Here is a 20,037-nt window from a genome sequence, read left to right as displayed (position 1 = left end):
AAAATGAACTAGGAAGCTAAAAGGATTAGCGCTATATTAATGAAAGATGTTGTTTAATTGGAAGCAGTTCCTCTGAAGTTTCTCCCCTGAAGCTATCTGGTACAATTTCAAGTCAAATCTTTATCTGAAGAGTAGAAGAGAAATGGTTTCAGGCAAAAATTCATCAGAGTTCTCTGAAAGTAGGTTGTGGGGTTTCTCATTTGCTTGTTTCATTGTCTGTTGATGCAATCACCATTTGCGCCATGCAGTGATCTTGACTTTGGGGGACAATTCACAGCACTGTTCCTTGCAGGCTTCACCAGGCAACTTTCAATACTTAGTTTTCCTTCTCCGAGAGCCCAGAGGATTTCTTACATTTAGCCTCGAAGAAACGACATTAACAACAACACAACACAAAGGCAAAGACGGCTCACTCCTTAATTGTATTGTCTGCCTAGGTCTCAGGTATCTTTGCTGTTATTTTAGTAACTGAAAACCAATGAAGTTCAGTGTGACCTCAGGGCCACTTCACACACTACAGAAAAAGAATGAATCCCCATGTCTCCTCAGTGAATTGACCGTGATTTTGCTGAAACATTTCAAGAGAACCCACTCATCTCAAAATGCCTCGGAAACACTCTGCTGTGAAGTGCAATTGGTTCAGGTTTCCAGGCATTCATTTACTGTATGTTTTCAGACACACAGGTGCCCTTTACAGAAAATTTACTGACCTGCACTGAAAATATGGAGGTCCATTCCCCCCCCCCCGTACTGCACAGCTATTTACACATAAATAAAATGGAAATTATTGCATCCTGAAAGCAAAGGCTGGAATCTCTGAGCTAGTTTGTAGCCCTCTGACTGGGAAGCAGTGAAACTCCACTCACATTCTATCACAGGGGACAACAACATAACCCCCCCTATTATTTCTGGTGTTGTTGTTTTTCTCTTATCACTGTGCAAAGTATGAGTGGAGAAGTCCCTGTCCTAAGAGGCTTACAGTCTATCATTCAACATAGATAAGGCATAGGTGGAAGGAGAGGGAAAAGGCAAGAGTGTTATCATAGAAGAATATGTAGTTATTTCAGTTCCACCTACTTAGTCCTATATTTAGGGCTGCTACCTTTGGTCAGGCAAAATACAGGACAGATTGGTGGTTGGGGGGCACAGCACTCTCATGACACCAAATCCTGCCCCTCCTTGGTGGAGGGGGGTTCCTCACATTTGGCTTCCCAACTCCCTCAGCAACTTGGCCCCACTCTTTCGCTCGACTCACATAGACAGCCAGGGGCCGGGGATAGATGGCCAGCTGCCATGGGTTGAGTTGCAGCTCCAGCCTCTCACCCCTACTGGCAGCAGAAGAGCATGGAGGAGGAGGGAGGAGGAAAGGTCAGGGCAGGATGGTGGAGGGGGCCAAGTGGTGGGGCTGTAGTGGGGCAGGAGCGAGAGGGAAGGAAGGCATGGGCGAAGGAGACTACTTCTTCCCTCTTCCCTCCATTGTCGCTTATGCCAGGCCGCGTTCCTCATCAGTTGCTCTGACAGCGATGCAGCCGCCATTTTGGGCCAGCTGTTTCTCTCTCATGCCCCACAGTGTTAAGGAAGGGAGGGGTGCTTCTGGGGTTGGTGGGGATAATACAGTAGATATAGTATATATATATGCACACACAAATAAAACTAGTTTTTTATGGCAATAAATGTAAAAACACAGTGTTGCACAAACTAGTTTCCTGCTGCAAAAAAAGAAACTTCCGCCCTCACCCACCCAAAATGCTCAGCTCAGGAAAGATTTTCTATTGATGGATGAAACAGATTTAAAGCAAGGAAGTGATTAAGAGTATTCCTGAGAAGAAAATGTTGTCTGCAGAAATTTGATATTTGAGCCAAAGGAAGGAATATAGATTCTAAACTAGGGGAAAATGTCTCATAATCTTTTACAGGGGAGACACGTCCTGAGGGAAGAAGGAAGGGACAAAAAAAAAACCACCCAATCTCTGTTAAATCAATCACATGTGCAGAGCTAGAGGTACGTAGCAAGTGAAACTGGTTGCAATCCCATATCTTTATTTCACTCTCAAGACCACACCATCAAATTGTTAAGGGCAGTAATTAATATGCACATAATGATGACTTTCAGCATCAAGAAAAGTCTATGGTGCTTCATCTTAGTCCAGGGATTATAGTGGTTATGGAAATGTGCAATATAGTTTAGCTATACCTTTGCAATAAATAATTTAGTATTGATGTAAAGTTAGGTTCAAAACCACTGGGTCATCCTTTGTTCTTTTTTATTTTGCAACAGATAGCAATTGACTTGTGACAACACTGCAATTGTGTGCTCCACAGCACAAAAGTAGATTCACCTTGATAAAGCCAATGGGGGGGAAATTTGCACAACGCAAGCAAATTATACTCCAGACTAAATCGAGAAGCGGTGAACCAGTGTTTGGAGAATAAGGCTCAAAGTGATAGAGAAACAGCATACACAAGAGATGGGCAAACTCTAACAAGAAAATCCCATTCTGGATTAATTTGGAAATGACACTATATTATTATAATCTGCAGCAAATAACAGCTCTGGGTGGCAAATTTTCAGTGAGTGAATGACATGGGGAGAAATGTATATTTACACTTTCCCTGTTCCACCATCTTGATCTATGAGTCTGAAGAAAGAAGATGGGATTCCCAGTCACTGGATTCAAAGATTAATATGGAAACAATCTGAGAACAAGTAGAATATTAAAAAAATTCAGAAATCCAAAAGCATCTATTTATAGGTGTGCTGACATGGGGTTACAAAGCAGTGTAAATTCAGGTAGCAAGGCACAGCTTGAAAAAGTGAGATACTCAAAAGATGGTCTGCAGATCAGGAAGATTGTTTTATTAAAGAACAATAACATTCACAAGAAGCTACGTACCATTTTCTTTGTGGACAAAGGCTCCCTGAGGTGATTCCGGGATACCTTTCCATATTGTGATTGGTTTGGGATAACCAGGATCCATAGTTCTCATATCTTCACTGTACCTCCAGTACCTAATAAACAAAGCTACAAGATTAGCATATGCATTTATGAATGCCTATTTTCAATGTCAGAAAAGAAACACTGAGTGAAATTATGAAATCAGGGCAACAACATCCTTCCCGCTTTAGGTACATTCCCAGGTAACAAAGGAGTTTTATCTGCTTGCCGATTGGACAGCTGTTTCTAGTAAGGGCACAGTAGATAAAAAGATTTGCTAGTTTGAAAACCAAATCAACAAGCGCCTTCTGCATAATCAGAACAATTCTGATGCCTAGGGGTTCTACAAAGCCGCACAAGGAGGAACATTATATGCAAAGATCCATAATAATGTTTCAGTTGAAGTTTTAATCACACACAAGCCATTAAACTCTGAGTTAAGGTTCCCACAGCAATCTTAACTCTTCTCTTATGAATGCTTTACAGGAGTCTTTTGTTACCCAATCATGCAATATGCATTAAATAATTCAATATGCTGAATTCTGTACATGCTAAATCTGGGTACAGAGAAATGTTTGCAGGAAAACAAAACAACAACAGCAGGAGCAGCAGTGCACAAATTCAGAATCACTAAGGCTGTAATCCTATGCATATTTACACAGGAGTAAGCCCCACATTAAGTTCTAGAAAGACATCTACTTCTGCTTCATTGACTATGCAAAAGACTTTGACAGTGTTGACCACAGCAAACTATGGCAAGTTCTTAAAGAAATGGGAGTGCCTGATCACCTCATCTGTCTCCTGAGAAATATCTATGTGGGACAAGAAGCTACAGTTAGAACTGGATATGGAACAACTGATTGGTACAAAATTGGGAAAGGAGTATGACAAGGCTGTATATTGCCTCCCTGCTTATTTAACTTATATGCAGAATTCATCGTGCGAAAGGCTGGGCTGGATGAATCCCTAGCCGGAATTAAGATTGCCAGAAGAAATATCAACAACCTCAGATATACAGATGACACAATCTTGATGGCAGAAAGTGAGGAGGAATTAAAGAACCTTTTATTGAGGGTGAAAGAGGAGAGTGCAAAATATGGTCTGAAGCTCAACATCAAAAAAATGAAGATCATGGCCACTGGTCCCATCACCTCCTGGCAAATAGAAGGGGAAGAAATGGAGGCAGTGAAAGATTTTACTTTCTTGGGCTCCGTGATCACTGCAGATGGTGACAGCAGCCACGAAATTAAAAGACGCCTGCTTCTTGGTTTTCCCAGTAGTGATGTATGGAAGTGAAAGCTGGACCATCAAGAAGGCTGATCGCCGAAGAATTGATGCTTTTGAATTATGGTGTTGGAGGAGAGTCTTGAGAGTCCCATGGACTGCAAGAAGATCAAACCTATCCATTCTTAAGGAAATCAGCCCTGAGTGCTCACTGGAAGGACAGATCCTGAAGCTGAGGCTCCAATACTTTGGCCACCTCATGAGAAGAGAAGAGAAGACTCCCTGGAAAAGACCCTGATGTTGGGAAAGCTGGAGGGCACAAGGAGAAGGGGACGGCAGAGGACGAGATGGTTGGACAGTGTTCTCGAAGCTACCAGCATGAGTTTGACCAAACTGCGGGAGGCAGTGGAAGACAGGAGTGCCTGGCGTACTCTGGTCCATGGGGTCACGAAGAGTCGGACACGACTAAACGACTAAACAACAACAACAAGCCCCACATAACACAGTGGACCTTACTTCTGAGTAATGTGCACAAGATTACACATCAATACTATTTTAAGGCAAGGTGTTGTCAATATGCTTAAGATGTGAAGTTTTACATCTGAATCAGAAAAAGCTATGAAAGACCCAGAGGAGTATCTGAGGGCAATGTTAGACTGCATAAGGGGCAATAAAGTGAGTCTGAATCCTGAGAAGATGGAGTCTTGTTGGTTGGGTGGTTACCAGATTTTGCTTATTATGTGGGCTGCTTGTGATTGCCTAACCATGTTCTTGCAATATGCTGTGAGCAGTGCTCAGCACCAAAAGGCAGAGGCAGTCCCAGTGTTGTCCCAGCCAAAGCAAAGTGGGTTACAACTTCGTAGGCCACACAAAGGGTCGGTCCTGAAGGAAGGGATAAGCCAAAACTGCTGCCCTATCAGTTCGGGGCTCTTTCAATCCTGCTTGTTATGCTTTTTAAAAATCTGGCTTTAAACATGCAGCTTCACTTCTACCTCCACCTGCATGACAGTGAGTCTTTCAGAAAACAATTGGGTGCTCTTCCATGTGCATTGAATTGAGCAGTTTATCTTACAGAAATTGCTGGGTTTCCCCCATAATATTTCTAAAAAATAAATCTTTATTCTAGAGGCTTCCTCCCAGCAGAAGTTTACTGTGCATGTCAAATATATTTTGTTGCTGATCTGCCAAAGGCTTTTTGTTTTCAAGATTAAGCTTAAAATCATGTGCGATGTTTTGAGACAAAGTCATTTTAGTTATTAGAAAAAAGGCTTCTATCCATTCCCTAAAGCATGAATAAAACTCCTTTTTCTTCATGTTTTATGATAGGTGAGAAAAGAGATGAGTGGTCTTTCTGCAGTATTTTCACAGTCAATAAAAATTCACTTTCGGTCACAACTATGTGTCAGAAATTACATATGAATGAAGAGACACACACGGGAGGGGGGAGTGTTTCAAAATAAGAAAGCAGTTTGTATAATTTTCATTGAAAATGGCCATTTGATCCTACACTCTGAAATGCAATATGCATTAGTCTTCCTCAGGTATTAATCCCATCATAACATTAATGGGGAATGGTGCCACATTGCTCGACCACCTCCAGACATCTATGCATTGGGTTAGATGTCTGGTCTAAAGAAGCCTGTGTGTGAGCTCATCCATAGACTTCTTCACAACAGATGTCCCAGCAGGAGCGTCCTTGATACTGGGGAACTGCAGTGTGGACCCACCCCCTGGTAACTATAGACTATATTCTTCACGTGATTCAGACATGGAGGATATCTTAAGTTCTCAATTCATCAGAGGTTTAACAAAACAGTCTGAGACATGCTAATTTAGAAGTAAATTTGATTTACTTAATGGCAATCTGACCAATAACTGAGGTCTTTGGGGGAGTGACTGTTAGTGGTCAGATGCATGGCTCATTTTCTCCAGGAGCTGTGTGCTCCATACTGTGGGCCCAATTTTATGGAACTCCTTCCCAGTTGAGGTCAGCCAAGACCCCTCCCATTCAAACTTCTAGTCCCTACTGAAGACTTTATTCCAGTAAGCATTTCAAACACCAGGACTGGTGAGATGAGAATGATAGTGAGATTGAACACATTATTGAGAAGAAAATGAAGGCCTTTCAGATATGGCAAAGAGATAGAAACTGTGCCACTATGAAAAAAAACCTATGCCAATGCTAAGGCTGAGGTTCAAAGAAGAACTAGAGAACTAAAGAACACCTGGTGGATAAAAAAAAGCTCAAGAGATTCAGCACTTAGCCGACACTCATGATGCACAGAGTTTCTTTAAAGTCACAATGACCACCTATGGACCAATAAATAATGGCATATGCCCCCTACGCTCAACAGACGGTCCCACACTTCTAAAAGATAAAGAAACTATTGCATTACACTGGAAAGAACATCACCAGCATCTCCTTAGCCACAGCAGCTGAGGTCCTCTCAAAAATTCCACAAAAACAAATTAGAGATGAGCATTCAGTATCTCCAAATCTGGGAGAGTTGTGTACAGCTATTAACCAAATGAAATACAACAAAGCCAGCAGACCTGATGGGATGCCTTCCAATGTCTTCAAAGTGGGCAGAATTGAACTTACACAACAACTTCACAAGCTCATTGCAAAAATCTGGGAGAGAAAGCAGATCCCAGCAGATTTTACAGATGCCAAAATTATCAAACTTTTTTTAAAAAGGTGATAGAATGGGCTGTGGAAACTATCAAGGCATCTCTTTATTAGCTGAGGCCAGCAAAATTCTTGCAAGGATCTTAGCAAACTGTCTTCTAACTATATCTGAGGCTACACTTCCTGAATCCCAAAATGGTTTTCACTCTTCTAGGAGGACAGTGGAGATGATTTTCACCACTCAACAGCTTCAAGAAAAATGCAGAGAGCAAAACCAACCCCTGTATATGGTTTTATTGACCTAAGGCCTTCAACACTGTAAATAGTAATGCCCTGTGGACTGTCCTTCTGAAAATTGGCTGCCCAGATAAATTTGTGAACATCTTCTGGCTCCTCCACGATAATATGACAGCAACAATTGCAGATAACAATGGCTCTCAAAGTGAACCATTCACAGTGGGATCAGATGTTAAATGGGGTTATGTTATCGCCCCAACTCAGTTTATTATTTTCATTGTCATGTTCTTACACATTGTTGAAGGAAAACTCCCCACTGGGGTAGAAAACATATATCAAACAGATGTGAAAGTTCTTTAACTTGAGTAGGTTGAAAGCAAAGAGTAAGGTTATTATAACTTCCATCATCGAGCTTCAATATGTTGATGACAACATAGTGTGTGCATACTCAGAGGATGACCTCCAGACCATACTAAATATCTTCACAGAAGCTTACAAAAAGCTTGGCCTATCACTCAACATCCAAAAAACCAAAGTGCTGCACCAACAAGCACAAAACAACCCCTCTGCAGTGCCACAAATCCAACTTAACATTGTAACATTGGAAAATGTTGATCACTTCTACCTGGGTAGCTATCTTTCCACAAGGGCTGACACTGACGCTGAAATCCAGCATTGCCTGAGCTCTGCGAGTGCAGCTTTCTCCCGATTGAAGTGAAGAGTGTTTGAGGACTGGGACATTCTTAGGGAAACAAAAATGCTTGCTTACAAAGCTATTGTACTACCAACCTTACTATATGCTTGTGAAACATGGACCACTTATAAATGTCATCTCTAACTCCTCGAAATATTCCACCAAGGTGACTCTGAAAAAAATTGCATATCACTTGGGAAGACAGGCAAACTAATGCCAGTTTACTGGAAAAAGCAAAGATCACCAGTGTTGAAGCATGATTCTTCAACATCAACTTCGTTGGACTGGTCATGTTGTACAGATGCCTGATTATCATCCTCCAAAACAGCTGCTCTATTCTGAACTTAAAAATGGAAAGCATAATGCTGGTGGTCAACAAAAGAGGTTTAAATACTCTCTCAAGGCAAATCTTAAAAAATGTAGTATAAACACTGACAACTGGGAAATAGGTCTGTCGGCGGTCCAGTTGGAGAATAGCCTTTACCAAAGGTGTCATGGGCTTTGAAGACGTTCGAACTCAGGACGAAAGGGAGAAACATGCTAAGAGGAAGGCACATTTGGCAAACACCTCACCTTGATCAACTCCCACCCAGAAACCTATGTCCCCACTGTGGAACAACATGGGGATCCAAAACTGGCCTCCACAGTCACTTACGAACTCACCGTTAAAACAGTGTTTATGGAAGACAATCTTACTCAGCTACGACTGATTGCCAAAGAAGAAAGAAGAGTCCAGTAGGTATTTTAACTGAATTCTGTTTTTATAGCTTTAATCTTTATTGTGTACTATTCGATTTAAGCACTATATAAATGCCCCCAAATTATATTATATGGGGGAGGGTATTTATTGTTTTTGTTTTGCTCCTGTTTTTATTATATCATTTATGTTTTTATCTTGTATGTTTACATTGTCAGCCATCCTGAGATGTACTGATGAAGGGTAGTATACAAACTGAATAAATAAATAATAATAATAAAATAAATAAATGTATAAACCAAATCAAACACAGAGCTTAATTCTCAGGTTTTTATTTTTTTTAGAGGAAGGGTGCACAGAATGTGCCTGCACATAGATGAAAATCACTGAACAAATGAAGTCTATCTTTCCATGTACCGAAAAAGAGATTCACTAGTGGCAAAATTCAAAGATAAAATGGGTTTGATCACCATGGTCTCCAATTACAAAGCTGCAAGTGAGTTCAGAAACAGGGTAATAAGGGGAAGAGAGCCAACTCTTTTTTAAAAAAAACCAAAACCAACAGACATTCAAGCAACGTATAGATAAAGTCCTCTGGCACTGTCTCATGCACAGCTCTAGCAAATTTAATTGAGTTCTGCCGGGCAAACCCTACTTCATGGGATTAATTCAAGATTGTACTCAGTAGAAAAATCAGCATAGATTTATCCAGCATGGTTGTGTACTTTTCTATTTATATCACTTCCTTGGGACTTCCTCATTCATGTGTACATTCTCCTTGTGGTTTTCCAGGCACATTTTTCTCCTAAGAGGACTACAGCATAGTTTCACAGTCTTAGCAGGGAAGCCATTTTGCTCCTTTGACTTTGGCATCACCTCTCGCCTGTCTCTTTCATGCCTGACAACCTCACTGCTACTAAAGAAGCAACGGTGGGTTGTCCTAATTCAGAAAGAAAACCGTAATAGGCTTATTCATGCAATTAAAACCAGCAGGAGGATTCAACTCTAACATTACATTAAGAAAAGGGGGGGGGAGGAAGGTGATATAAACAATATGTTCTGTGAAGCTTAGTGGGATATGGGCTTATTCCCACTGGTGGTCAATATCCTGTAATAGCTCAATTATCTTGGCATGGCTCATGTTCTTCGATCTTCTTCTTACATACTGTATTGCATTTATGTCCTGCTGAGGTTCATTATGCTTGTTACAGTTCTAAGTAGCAGCCTCTCCATCAGCAGAAGTTTCCTTTGATAGTTCCCTCTAGGTTGATTTTTTTAAAGTATATTTCTTAAGCTAATAGTATTTTAGGAAGACCTTGACTTGGCATAGCTGCCTTTGGAAATAAACCTACTATACAAAACCTCAATCGAATAAAACTTACAGGATGCCAACCATTGTCTTGGTCCCAAGAACCTGCAGGTTGAAAACTGTTGCCCCGGAATAAATGTTAAAAAATAACAAATCTCCCTATCTGCAGGAGACAAACTATAGGACAGGTTTTGTTCACAGTAGATGCTGATTGCAATATGCTTGAAATTAAACATACTTTTCAGGCGTCAAGATGTTGCCTACTTCTTCTCCCAAGGCTGATACACAGAAAAGAAGGCTCCATTTATAAAACTGATGGTGGCAGTCTTCATAATACAGTGGTGCCCCGCAAGACGAATGCCTCGCAAGACGGAAAACCCGCTAGACGAAAGGGTTTTCCGTTTTGGAGGTGCTTCGCAGGACGAATTTGCTATGGGCTTGCTTCGCAAGATGAAAATGTCTTGCGATTCCTGGGGGTTTTTTCCCGCTCCCCACCCCCTTTTTCTAAGGCACTAAGCTGCTAATAGCCTTTTAGCAGCTAATCCGCTAATCCCGCTAATAGCTGCTAAACCGCTAATAGCGCTAATCCGCTAATGGGCTTGCTTCGCAAGACGAAAAAACTGCTAGACGAAGAGACTCACGGAACGGATTCTTTTCGTCTTGCGAGGCACCACTGTATAGACTTATATAGCTCAGAAAGGCAAACAAAATTAGCAGCACAGTTGGGGAAAAGGGATGCAACTGAGAGTCTCACACACTCCATAGAGCTCCTACTTCCTATGGTGCCCAGTAAAATTGTTGGTGCTATATTCTTCTCTGTCTCTCTTTCTTTTTATTCCTTTTTATCTTTATTTCTTTATTTCTTGTGTTTTCTCTTTCACATTTTCCTTCTATCCACTCTACTTTTGCCTGTGTTTTATCTTTTGAGAAATGCACAGAAAGGTGATGGTGGGAAGGCGAAAGATCCTGTATGAGAGACAGGGAAGGGGAGATCTCCCAAGGTGGGAGGCTGGGAGAAGGAAGGGAAGCTACAGGTGACTCCTGGGAAGGTCCATACCCTTTTGTGTGAAACAAGCGTCAAGTTCTCCCTCTGCTACAGCGCTTTGTATTTTTTCTTTCTTCTCCTCTTTCTCTTTTTTCCCTTTTATGCTATTTTCTTTTTTCATTTTCATTTAGATTAATCTGTTTTTATTGTATTTTATGCTGAAAATATATATATGAAAATATATATATGAAAAAACACCAGGAAATCTAGTTACACACACAGGGTTCATTCCCTGAATTGCATATATACACAATGTTATTCAATATACTGAGAGCGTCTATACATTCAAGTGTTTCCAAGTGGATTTGAGTATCAGAGGAAGGCCCATAACTATTTACAGCTGCACAGCTGTGACCTTACCATGAAGGAAATGAGGAAAAGTCCTTTCTCCTGTGATTTCTATAAGCATCTAGGCAACAGGAGTTGCACTTTGGTCAGTGCTACACATTCAGGAGCTCCAAATCTCACACAGAGCTTCCAAATAAGCAAGGACACCTCAATGTTAAGGTAGCTCCATACATATCTCCCTTGCGAAAGGTTGAAATCATTGAGATACTATCAAAGTAGAAAACATGAGCTAGGCAGAAAAATATTTTGGTGGTGCCAAGATCCCCTTAAGACAGATAGAAGTCACAGCATGACTTCCCATCGCCTTTAGGGTCCAAGGGGGAATTGATTCATGCCCCTGTACTAGACATTCTGCTCTCTGCTAATCTTTCTGCAGAAGGACAAAACACTAGGACCAATCTTTGCCACAGCTTCATCTTGGTCCAAAATAAGGCAGCAGGAAGTTGGGGAGACAGGGCAGCACGGAACTGGAGGAAGGTAGAGCTAAATCTCCTTCCTCTATCAGTGCTTGTTTGCCATGTTGAGATAAACCCTGCTTAACTACCAAGAGCACTGAGGATTAAAACAATGCATTAACAAAAGTCACAGTTCATTTTAGAAGCAATCCATGCACAATACTTGCTTCACACAAATAACATAATGCATAAAGCTAAACTGCTCTGAGAGTATGAAGCAGATTGTAGGTCTTCCTTTATCCTCCATTTCTGTTGCCAAACTCATACTGAAATTGTAACACTTTGTTTTCAGTGTTGTGACCCTAAATTCTTTTGTGCTAGGATTTCAAAAGTACGAGCACAGAAGTGAAGGGAGATAGAAAAATATGCAAATTCATTGAAAACTTTCAGTACCTAGGTCTCTGAAGTTGCATTTGACATCACCTGTAAGATGCATATAAAACAATTAATTGCAGGCTAAATGAAAATAAATGACAAATGAATGTGCACAGTAGAACCTGAAACCTCAGAGACTTGCTTCCCTTGACAGAGAATATTTATAATAGTTGGGCAAACACAAAAGATACGGGTCTTAACCTGTGTGGAAGTGTACATATAAAGCCTTGAAATAGTAAACAGTCAACCCAACACTAAAAATTCCATGTGTGTAATATTTTTCACAAGGCCATTGGAAAACAAAGGAACACAACCAGTCATACACAAATGCTATGAAAATAATAGGTTGATTATTCCCTTCCAGGATGAATATACCAACCTATCTCCTTTGAAGAAGTAGGTTTTCCCAACGTCTTCCCACCAAATTGCTGAATCAATACCATGGGGTGGAATCCCACTGCCCAATGTTATCAAATCGTGAGGATATCCTGGCTGGAGAGTAGTGTCCTTGAAGACCCAGAACTTGTTACCTGAGAGCAGAGGGAAGGGAGAAAGATCCACATTAGCTTCTCATAATATCATTTGTTGATAAATGCATCCAACAGGCTCTTTCCCCCTCTTTCCCCAAGAAATATATAAGACATTAATTAGAAAAAAGAACACAACAGAAAAAAATGGAGGTATCAACATATGAACCAATATCCAAACATTGGCTGTCATTCCTCAGAATTCCAAATATGCTGCAGAATCCAAAATTCCAAATGGAGCAGGCTGCCGCAATTTGTGCTGTGGCTCACCAAGCTGAATGCAGCTCATCAACCATGAATGGTGGCTCACCAAGAGACCCAATATGCTGTAGGGCTGTAAAAATGGGTTGTGGTGAGCTGATGATTCATGGCTACTGGGCTGCTTTTGGTAGGCCATGAGAGGTGAAGGCCTGCTGTATTTGAATTCTGCAGCATGTTATGAGCTGCCATGGAGTGAAAGGCTTTGTCTGTGGTAAGATCAAGAAATGCCCAGGTTTAGCAAGCTGCTTGGGATACAGAACTGGAAAAACTTCAGCTGATGCTTTAGTTCCTTAGAAGCAGGCTGTCAATTTGTAGTGCAGACGTGCCGCAAGACACCCTTAGGCACAGAAGCTAATGGGAAAGTGGATACATTTCTCAACACCAATCATTTTAGAAAATGACATGTACAAAAATGGGAACCCATATCCTTTCTTGTGCTTAACAAAGTATCCAGGTAGACTTGCCTCATGTACACATATCGGCCCTTAGGCACTGTTTTTGTTACAAACATTTTTAAAGGAAACTTTAGTTCACCCCAAAGATTGAGGATCAAGTCTGCGCTAGAGTCACTGTGATGGAAAAACCAGAGAGTTGTTTCACAGTTTGTTTTATAGATATCCCTCAGCGGCATTAAATAAGGGAAGTCTTAAAGAGTAATAAGAGGATGCAGGGGGAAAATCAGGAAATAGTTTGGTTTCTTCAGCCAGTATCTTTGAGATTTACAGCGTCTCCTTTTGTCACATTTTTAATTAGGAAATGGGATACGGTTTCAATCCTTCCCATGCTCAACTTGCGAACTAAATCTTTCATCAGCTCCTTTGCAACTGCTTAACAATCCGCTTTCAAGCATGAGAATGCTCCTACTCCTACATTTCAGATACATTCTTCTTATTCAAGAAAACATCCACATCATTCTATTGCCTCCTCAATATGCATCACTAGCAGTTGGGGTCATTACAACTTACCTGGATGGAAGTTGGGTAGGGCAGAGTGATGGTGAGGTCGGGACTATGAAGACACACCAGTGGGAAGGCAAGAGAGGTTCTGCCAGTGTGTCTTGGTAGCCCCAACCTCACTGCCCCACCCAGTGCCATCCAGATAAGCTATAGAGAGCAGCACTGTGGCTCTGATCTACCACACGAATGTGGCATACTGATATGCACCATTGTTTTGATGCTCTCCTCCCCAATGGAACACATCCAAGATATTCAGGATCCATCCATCTGTTTTTAAACTGCATTCATAGTGAAGGGATGATTATGCACGTGCTGCTTCTATCTCAAACCATGTCACAATGAGTGGAGAGAACTGAAGGGGGATTGTAAGTGTGTTTGTCTGAATGTAAATACGATCCCTGTGATCAGGAACACTGTGTGAACAGGATTTTCGATCACAAGGAGGATTGCAATTACTCTGTCCAACATATATATGACCCAATGAATCCAGCCCAGAGACCAGTGACTCCTCAATAAGTGCCACTGCCCTCTCTCCCTTTGTGTCCATCTGTGGGCACTGTTGGCTTTCAGGTTCACGGCACCAGACTATTGCTTCATGGCATACAAGTTGCACAGACCTGTCTTACACTGTGTGACCATTTATTTAAGCAAGGCATGGTTTCCTGAATAATAACTACAAAAGAACCTAACATTGCATAGGCAAATGGAACTACGAGTTATATTTGCCTATCAGATCCTACCCAGCTGATACCTTTTCCTCTGATATTTAGAACTAAACAAATTTAAACTCTAGAAGCTATCTGGATATATGTTATTTGAGTCTCTTGGGCAATGGCAACAGTAATTATTTATATGCAAGATTTCTATTGGTTTCAGACTGATGGAGATGTATTATGCATGCAGGAGATGACGGGCTTATACTGCCACAGCTGTCATCATTATTTGTAGCATGCGCCGCATATAACAAACTCAAGATTTACATGACTGCAGGTTTTCTTTGAGAGAGAAAGTTTATTTTCTGATTCTTCAGCTCAAGGAGTTATATGAGAAAGCATCTGGATTTCAGTTGGATAAGGAGGTCAGAGAGCTGCACATTTCAGGAGTTTCAGCAAAGAAACAGAACGAGAGCCTTCAAACTGAGAAGTGAATACTGAAAAGGAATTTAAGATAAGGAGCAGGTAAAAGAAAATTATCAAGTTGAAAAATTTACCTGTGGGGGTCAGTTCCAACGTTATCTATCACCCTTTGTGGTGGGCATTGAATGACAGTTTAGTTAGGTGGGTGCTGAACAAGGCAGGCAATAATATTTGTATTGTCTCTACCGTGCATTTCAGCCCAGATGTGTGGACTGTCTCTCCCCTCTCCCTGCAGCCCTTATGTTGGAGGGGTAATATTTGATAAGTCCTCTAATGAACTCTCCAAACAGCATTGGATGAGTCACTATCACACCCTCTGTTTGGAATCTGTACAATGGGAATATCAATGCCCTTTATCTCAGGGCTTTAGAAAGGTTAAGTATGAGAGATTCTAAAGCGTTCCATCTGTATGTTAAAAGTGCTATAAAATTAACATTGACATTTATATTTACCTCATATAGCAAAGAGATTAAAAGTGTAAGCAGGGTACTGGAAAGTTCCTTATTTCAAATCTCAGAGCAGTCAGGAATCATTAGGCAAGTTGCTATCTCTGAGCCAAAGCAAATACTTTTAAAAATTTATTATTATTATTATTTGTTTTTATTACCCACCCTTCAAGAAGGTCCCAAGTTGGGTTACAGCATATAGAAACACAATGCAATTAAAACAATAAAAAACTAACCCCACCCATAACCCCCAAGCAATAATTCAATACGACACATTACAAGGAGGGTGCCATAGCCAAATCGTTCAATTTTCAAAGAAAAGACAAATAAATCTGCTCTCTCAGAAGCATTGAGCCTGGTTCCAAAAAGTCACAAGGAGGATTGAAAATATGTTGAAAGAATTAAAAGACCTACTAGGTGTCTTCTTTGAATAAACAGTCTTGCTAATTGATCCATCCATGTGATTTCAAGGGTCTTCAAGAGCTACTCCTTTGTAGTAGGCGCAGATGCTAATCTTTCGGTTAAACTCTTTTACAGTGTTGCAAATACTGCATAACAATACATGCAGGCAACAGGGGGGGGGTTTTCTGGCCAGCCTTCCTATTAAGCTGTTCTATGGCACAGAGAGAACAGGTAAGAAGCTGGGCTGCAAACGTCTGTTGCTGTTTTGCATTTATCTACAAGACTTCACTTGATCCTCAAGCTCATTCTATCTATATCACATATCCATTTTGATTTAAGCATGCCTTTTCCTTACACTTGCTTCACTTAAATAAAATAAAATCCCTGAATTTCTATGCAGGCAGTGTTACTTGCTTCTTACCCATATCCTGCCAGTAAATTTTAGCTTTCAAAATGAAGCTGTCAAATAGTGGGATGAGTGGTGTTGAAAGTTATGGCAGCACCAGTGTGAATTTTACAACAACTTTGCTACTGCTGCATTTGGGCTTGGCACAAGTTTTAGCGCTGTGGATGCCTTTGACAGTTAGCTTTTAGCACTGCTTAAATTTCTTGTCACACTAGGAAGAATTTCACAATCTGCATCCCTCCCAGTTAAAAAATATTTACAGACTTATCTGGCATTTCCTCATTACCTATCCTACAGGAAAACTACCATGGAATGCTATGAAAGAATATTGCTATATTTTAATTAGGTGTTCATGCTATATTACCGAACAGCAAAGTTTCTGTACATTCTGAACCGTTATGCAGAAGATTAAGTACATATCTAAGCACTAAATAGATAAATAAAGATGGGTTTTATACTATTCGTTTCATTTTTTTCACTCAAGTATCAACTTAAAATGATATTCTACACTTCCATTTCGGATAGTAAAATGCTATTTTCAATCAATATTTGAATGGCCATACAGCACTTTAATGAAATCCAGCCAAGATTTCATAGAAGGAAGATACATTTCAAAATAGGTATATTTTGAATATACCAACTGTACTAAAGAGATAGGGTTTCCTTCTGGCCTCACCTGCGACTGGTGTGTGGTCTTCTGAAAGTTGACCCATGTTTGAGGGGGTTCGGGGCTGTGCAATGTCACCACGCCATGCACGCATGATGTCAGCACACCCCACAGCATGCTCACAGTGTGTGTGCATGCCCCACGGGATGCTGGTGTCACTCGTACACACAACGGGGAGGGGGGGCTGACGTGTCATGAAGATGCCCCATGGAATGCATGTGCAGAGCTTTGATGGAGCCTTGACCCCCTGCCCTCCTACTTGGTGCCGGTGCCAGCCAGCCTGCCCCAACTTACTTCTACGCATTCAATGTACAGTCATACCTCTTGTTACGTTCGGTTCAGATTACGTTCTTTCAGAATACGTCCCGCAGTGAACCAGAAGTAATGGAACGGGTTACTTCTGGGTTTCATGGCTCGGGCATGCGCAGACGCTCAAAATGACATCACGCGCATGCGCAGAAGTGGTGAATCACAGCCCACACACATGCAGACACGAGTCACGTTCTGCTCATGTTGTGAACGGGGCTCCAGAATGGATCCCGTTCACAACCAGAGGTACCACTGTATGTGGATATACAGTTTTAATAGGGGTCTTCAGGCAGATTTTATCATTATACAACTCTAATCACTGACGTGTGAATTAAAAACAACAACAACTCTCAGTTGTCGGATGAATTTTAATTAAGTGACCTTCCTCTATAAAATAGTACATTATTAGGAGTATAGATGAAATGAATCCAGCTTGAGCCGATTATCCCTTTTTTCTTTTTTCTTTGGTACGCAGGGCAAGAAAAGAATAACTAAGTGCTAGAATGTCTAAGATTTCCCATTCACTGTATTATGAAACAATATTTGAACCATATATTTTAAAAGCTTCATGTTCTTGAGAAATTTCTAAAACTGATATATATATATATATATATATATATATATATATATATATATAGGGGTCAGCTGAGAAAAGCCAGAAACATTGGCTCTGCCCATTGGCTCTCTCCCACACAGGCAAGGCATAGCCTTTTGAAGTTCCTCTCCTTCAGCCTCAATGGTGAAAGAGGCTTGGCAAAGCTCTCCCCTTTGGCTTGGCATTACAAGAGTTTCAATGGTCCTTTGGCCGGGTTTTGGCTTGAGAGAAAACGGCTTAGGATTCTATAGACCTAATTTGAGCAACAAATTCCAAAAGGGGAACGTAGAATCCAAATGAAATTAAAATAACTAAATAGAAGTCACATGCAATCACAGACTGAACAGACAGCAAGGCTGTGATAGGAGATAATGATATAGGAAACACAGGGTGTGTGGTAGAATTGGTTTTGACACTGACCTGAGCAAGTGGTGCTCAACCAGAAGCATGAAAAGCGACCCAGGAAAGACAAGGCACCATGGGACGTCACTGTGCTCCATGAAGAAAGCCAACCATGAGGATTTCACAGCCTATACTGGCCTCTTATTGAGCCTTCCCACAGAAATTAGAAGCTCCTCCCATCCCCATTGATAATCATTCATTTTGTTTGCATTGGCTCAAAGAGAGTCTAGTTGAAAGAACAGTGCCTCAGGATATGGACTTTGAGACAGTAAATTATGGGAGGGAGAGCATTTAATGTTCCTATCACACATGTTCTTTTGCCATTTAAATTGGTCTCCTCAGATTCAGGTTAGGACAGATTCGGGTTGAAAAACAGACTCTCCTCTGTTGTGTCTCATTTTGCTCTGGGACCATATTGTCCCAAAGTTCTGGGAAGGGGGTCAGATGATGCTCCTTCCCTTTGAAGATTTTCCTAAATAGCCCCAAGTGCTGTGCTGCCACAGTCACCTATACTATCTAGCATGCTGGATGTCTAGCATGGAAATGTGACCATGTGGTAGAACCATAGAATTGTAGAGTTGGAAGGAGCCACGAGGGTCATATAGTCCAACCCGCTGCAATGCAGCAATCCCCCCCCCCCAATGTGGGGCTCAAACACACAACCCTGAGATTAAGAGCCTCATGCTCTGCCAACTGAGCTATCCCAATGTTTAAGACTGGATTCATAAATTTGACCCTGCAAATCTGAATTTTCAGCAACAGTATTGCATTGCATGTTAGTCTGTGACGAAGAACCTACCACAGATATAGGACTGTGGCTTAGCTATATCAAATGGAAGAAGGGTGGCAGGAATGTAATGTATATCCACAAAAAGCCAGCTATGTCAATGGGAACTGACATTTCCTTCACTAAGTGATTTTCATATGACCCATACTTTGTTATATAAGGGACTTTCTTAAGAAAGAATGCGGACAAAATATGTTTGCCATGTTATAATAAAGGCAGTTGTTTATAAGTTGCTTAAGGGTTCAAAGTAAAACTAATCTTCTAGAGAAGGATTAGAGGACAACATGCTTTTGAGAGGTGTAAAATGATTAGATAAATCTAAAAGAAAAATGGTTCTGCAGACTCATCTTACTCTGAAATTTCATTACATGGTAATAAAACATGATTGAATTCTGTGGTTTGCATGCAGTAATATAAACATAACACATGGGGAGGAAAAGATTCGGGCCTTTTCAGAAGATTAAAAATTTTTTTGTCTGCAATGTGTGTCTGCTGGCTCTTACAACAGATGCCAATGGACCATATTACAAAAGCAGTGAACATGACAACAAATTGGCAGTGTTTACTTGGGAGTAAGCAACATATAGTTAAATGGTGATTACTCCCAAGAAAGTGTGCATGGGACTGGTGACTAAGATTCATTATTTCTATTTCAGAGCATAGGAGAAAAATGGAGTTGGGCTACAGTAAAAGGTTTTTCTTCATCAGGCCATCTATCAATCACTGTGAAAGAATATTCAAAGTCTGAGCTAATGGTCCTTAGCAAACAGGAAGAATGCAGCTTTCATCATACATATGAAGATACATTGAGTTGGTCAACTATGTTCTACTCAGAGTACTCGCTGAAATTAATGTACCTAAGTCAGTCATCTTTATTCATTTCAATGAATTAATTAATTCCAAGTATGACTAACATTGGCTACAACCTAACTCACTTATGGACACTATTGCGGCACTTCCCTGTCCCCTAAAACACTGAAGTTTCAAGTATGAACACTAGAAACCAATTAGACTGAAATTTTCCACACACTCTAACATCTAGAAAGTCAAGTGAAGACATCCTTGAAACATACTACATGAAAGCAGGAGCTGTCCTCTTCACATGCCTGAACCAGACCCAGCTTGGAATGGGGGTGGGTGGGAATGTCAGAAAACAATATAAAATCTATATATGCAGAATGCAAACTTACTAGT

At 40.8% G+C, this 20,037-nt stretch overlaps 1 protein-coding gene across 3 annotated transcripts in view; it reads right to left on the bottom strand.

Moving 5' to 3' along the window:
- MMP16 (matrix metallopeptidase 16) overlaps nucleotides 1-20,037 on the bottom strand; it is a 174,459-nt gene that overhangs the window by 16,553 nt on the left and 137,869 nt on the right. For all 3 annotated transcript variants that reach the window (XM_083451122.1, XM_083451123.1, XM_083451124.1), the window contains 2 exons: nucleotides 12,329-12,479; nucleotides 2,895-3,010 (listed from right to left, as the gene is read on the bottom strand). In XM_083451122.1, the coding sequence (XP_083307248.1) occupies nucleotides 2,895-3,010; nucleotides 12,329-12,479 (267 nt within the window). The remainder of the gene's footprint in view (nucleotides 1-2,894; nucleotides 3,011-12,328; nucleotides 12,480-20,037) is intronic.

This window comes from Podarcis tiliguerta (assembly GCF_965153285.1).
Source record: "Podarcis tiliguerta genome assembly, chromosome: 7".
Taxonomy (NCBI): Eukaryota; Metazoa; Chordata; class Lepidosauria; order Squamata; family Lacertidae; genus Podarcis; species Podarcis tiliguerta.
Note: the sequence above shows the minus strand (reverse complement) of the source record. Positions and strands in the feature narration are given on the sequence as shown.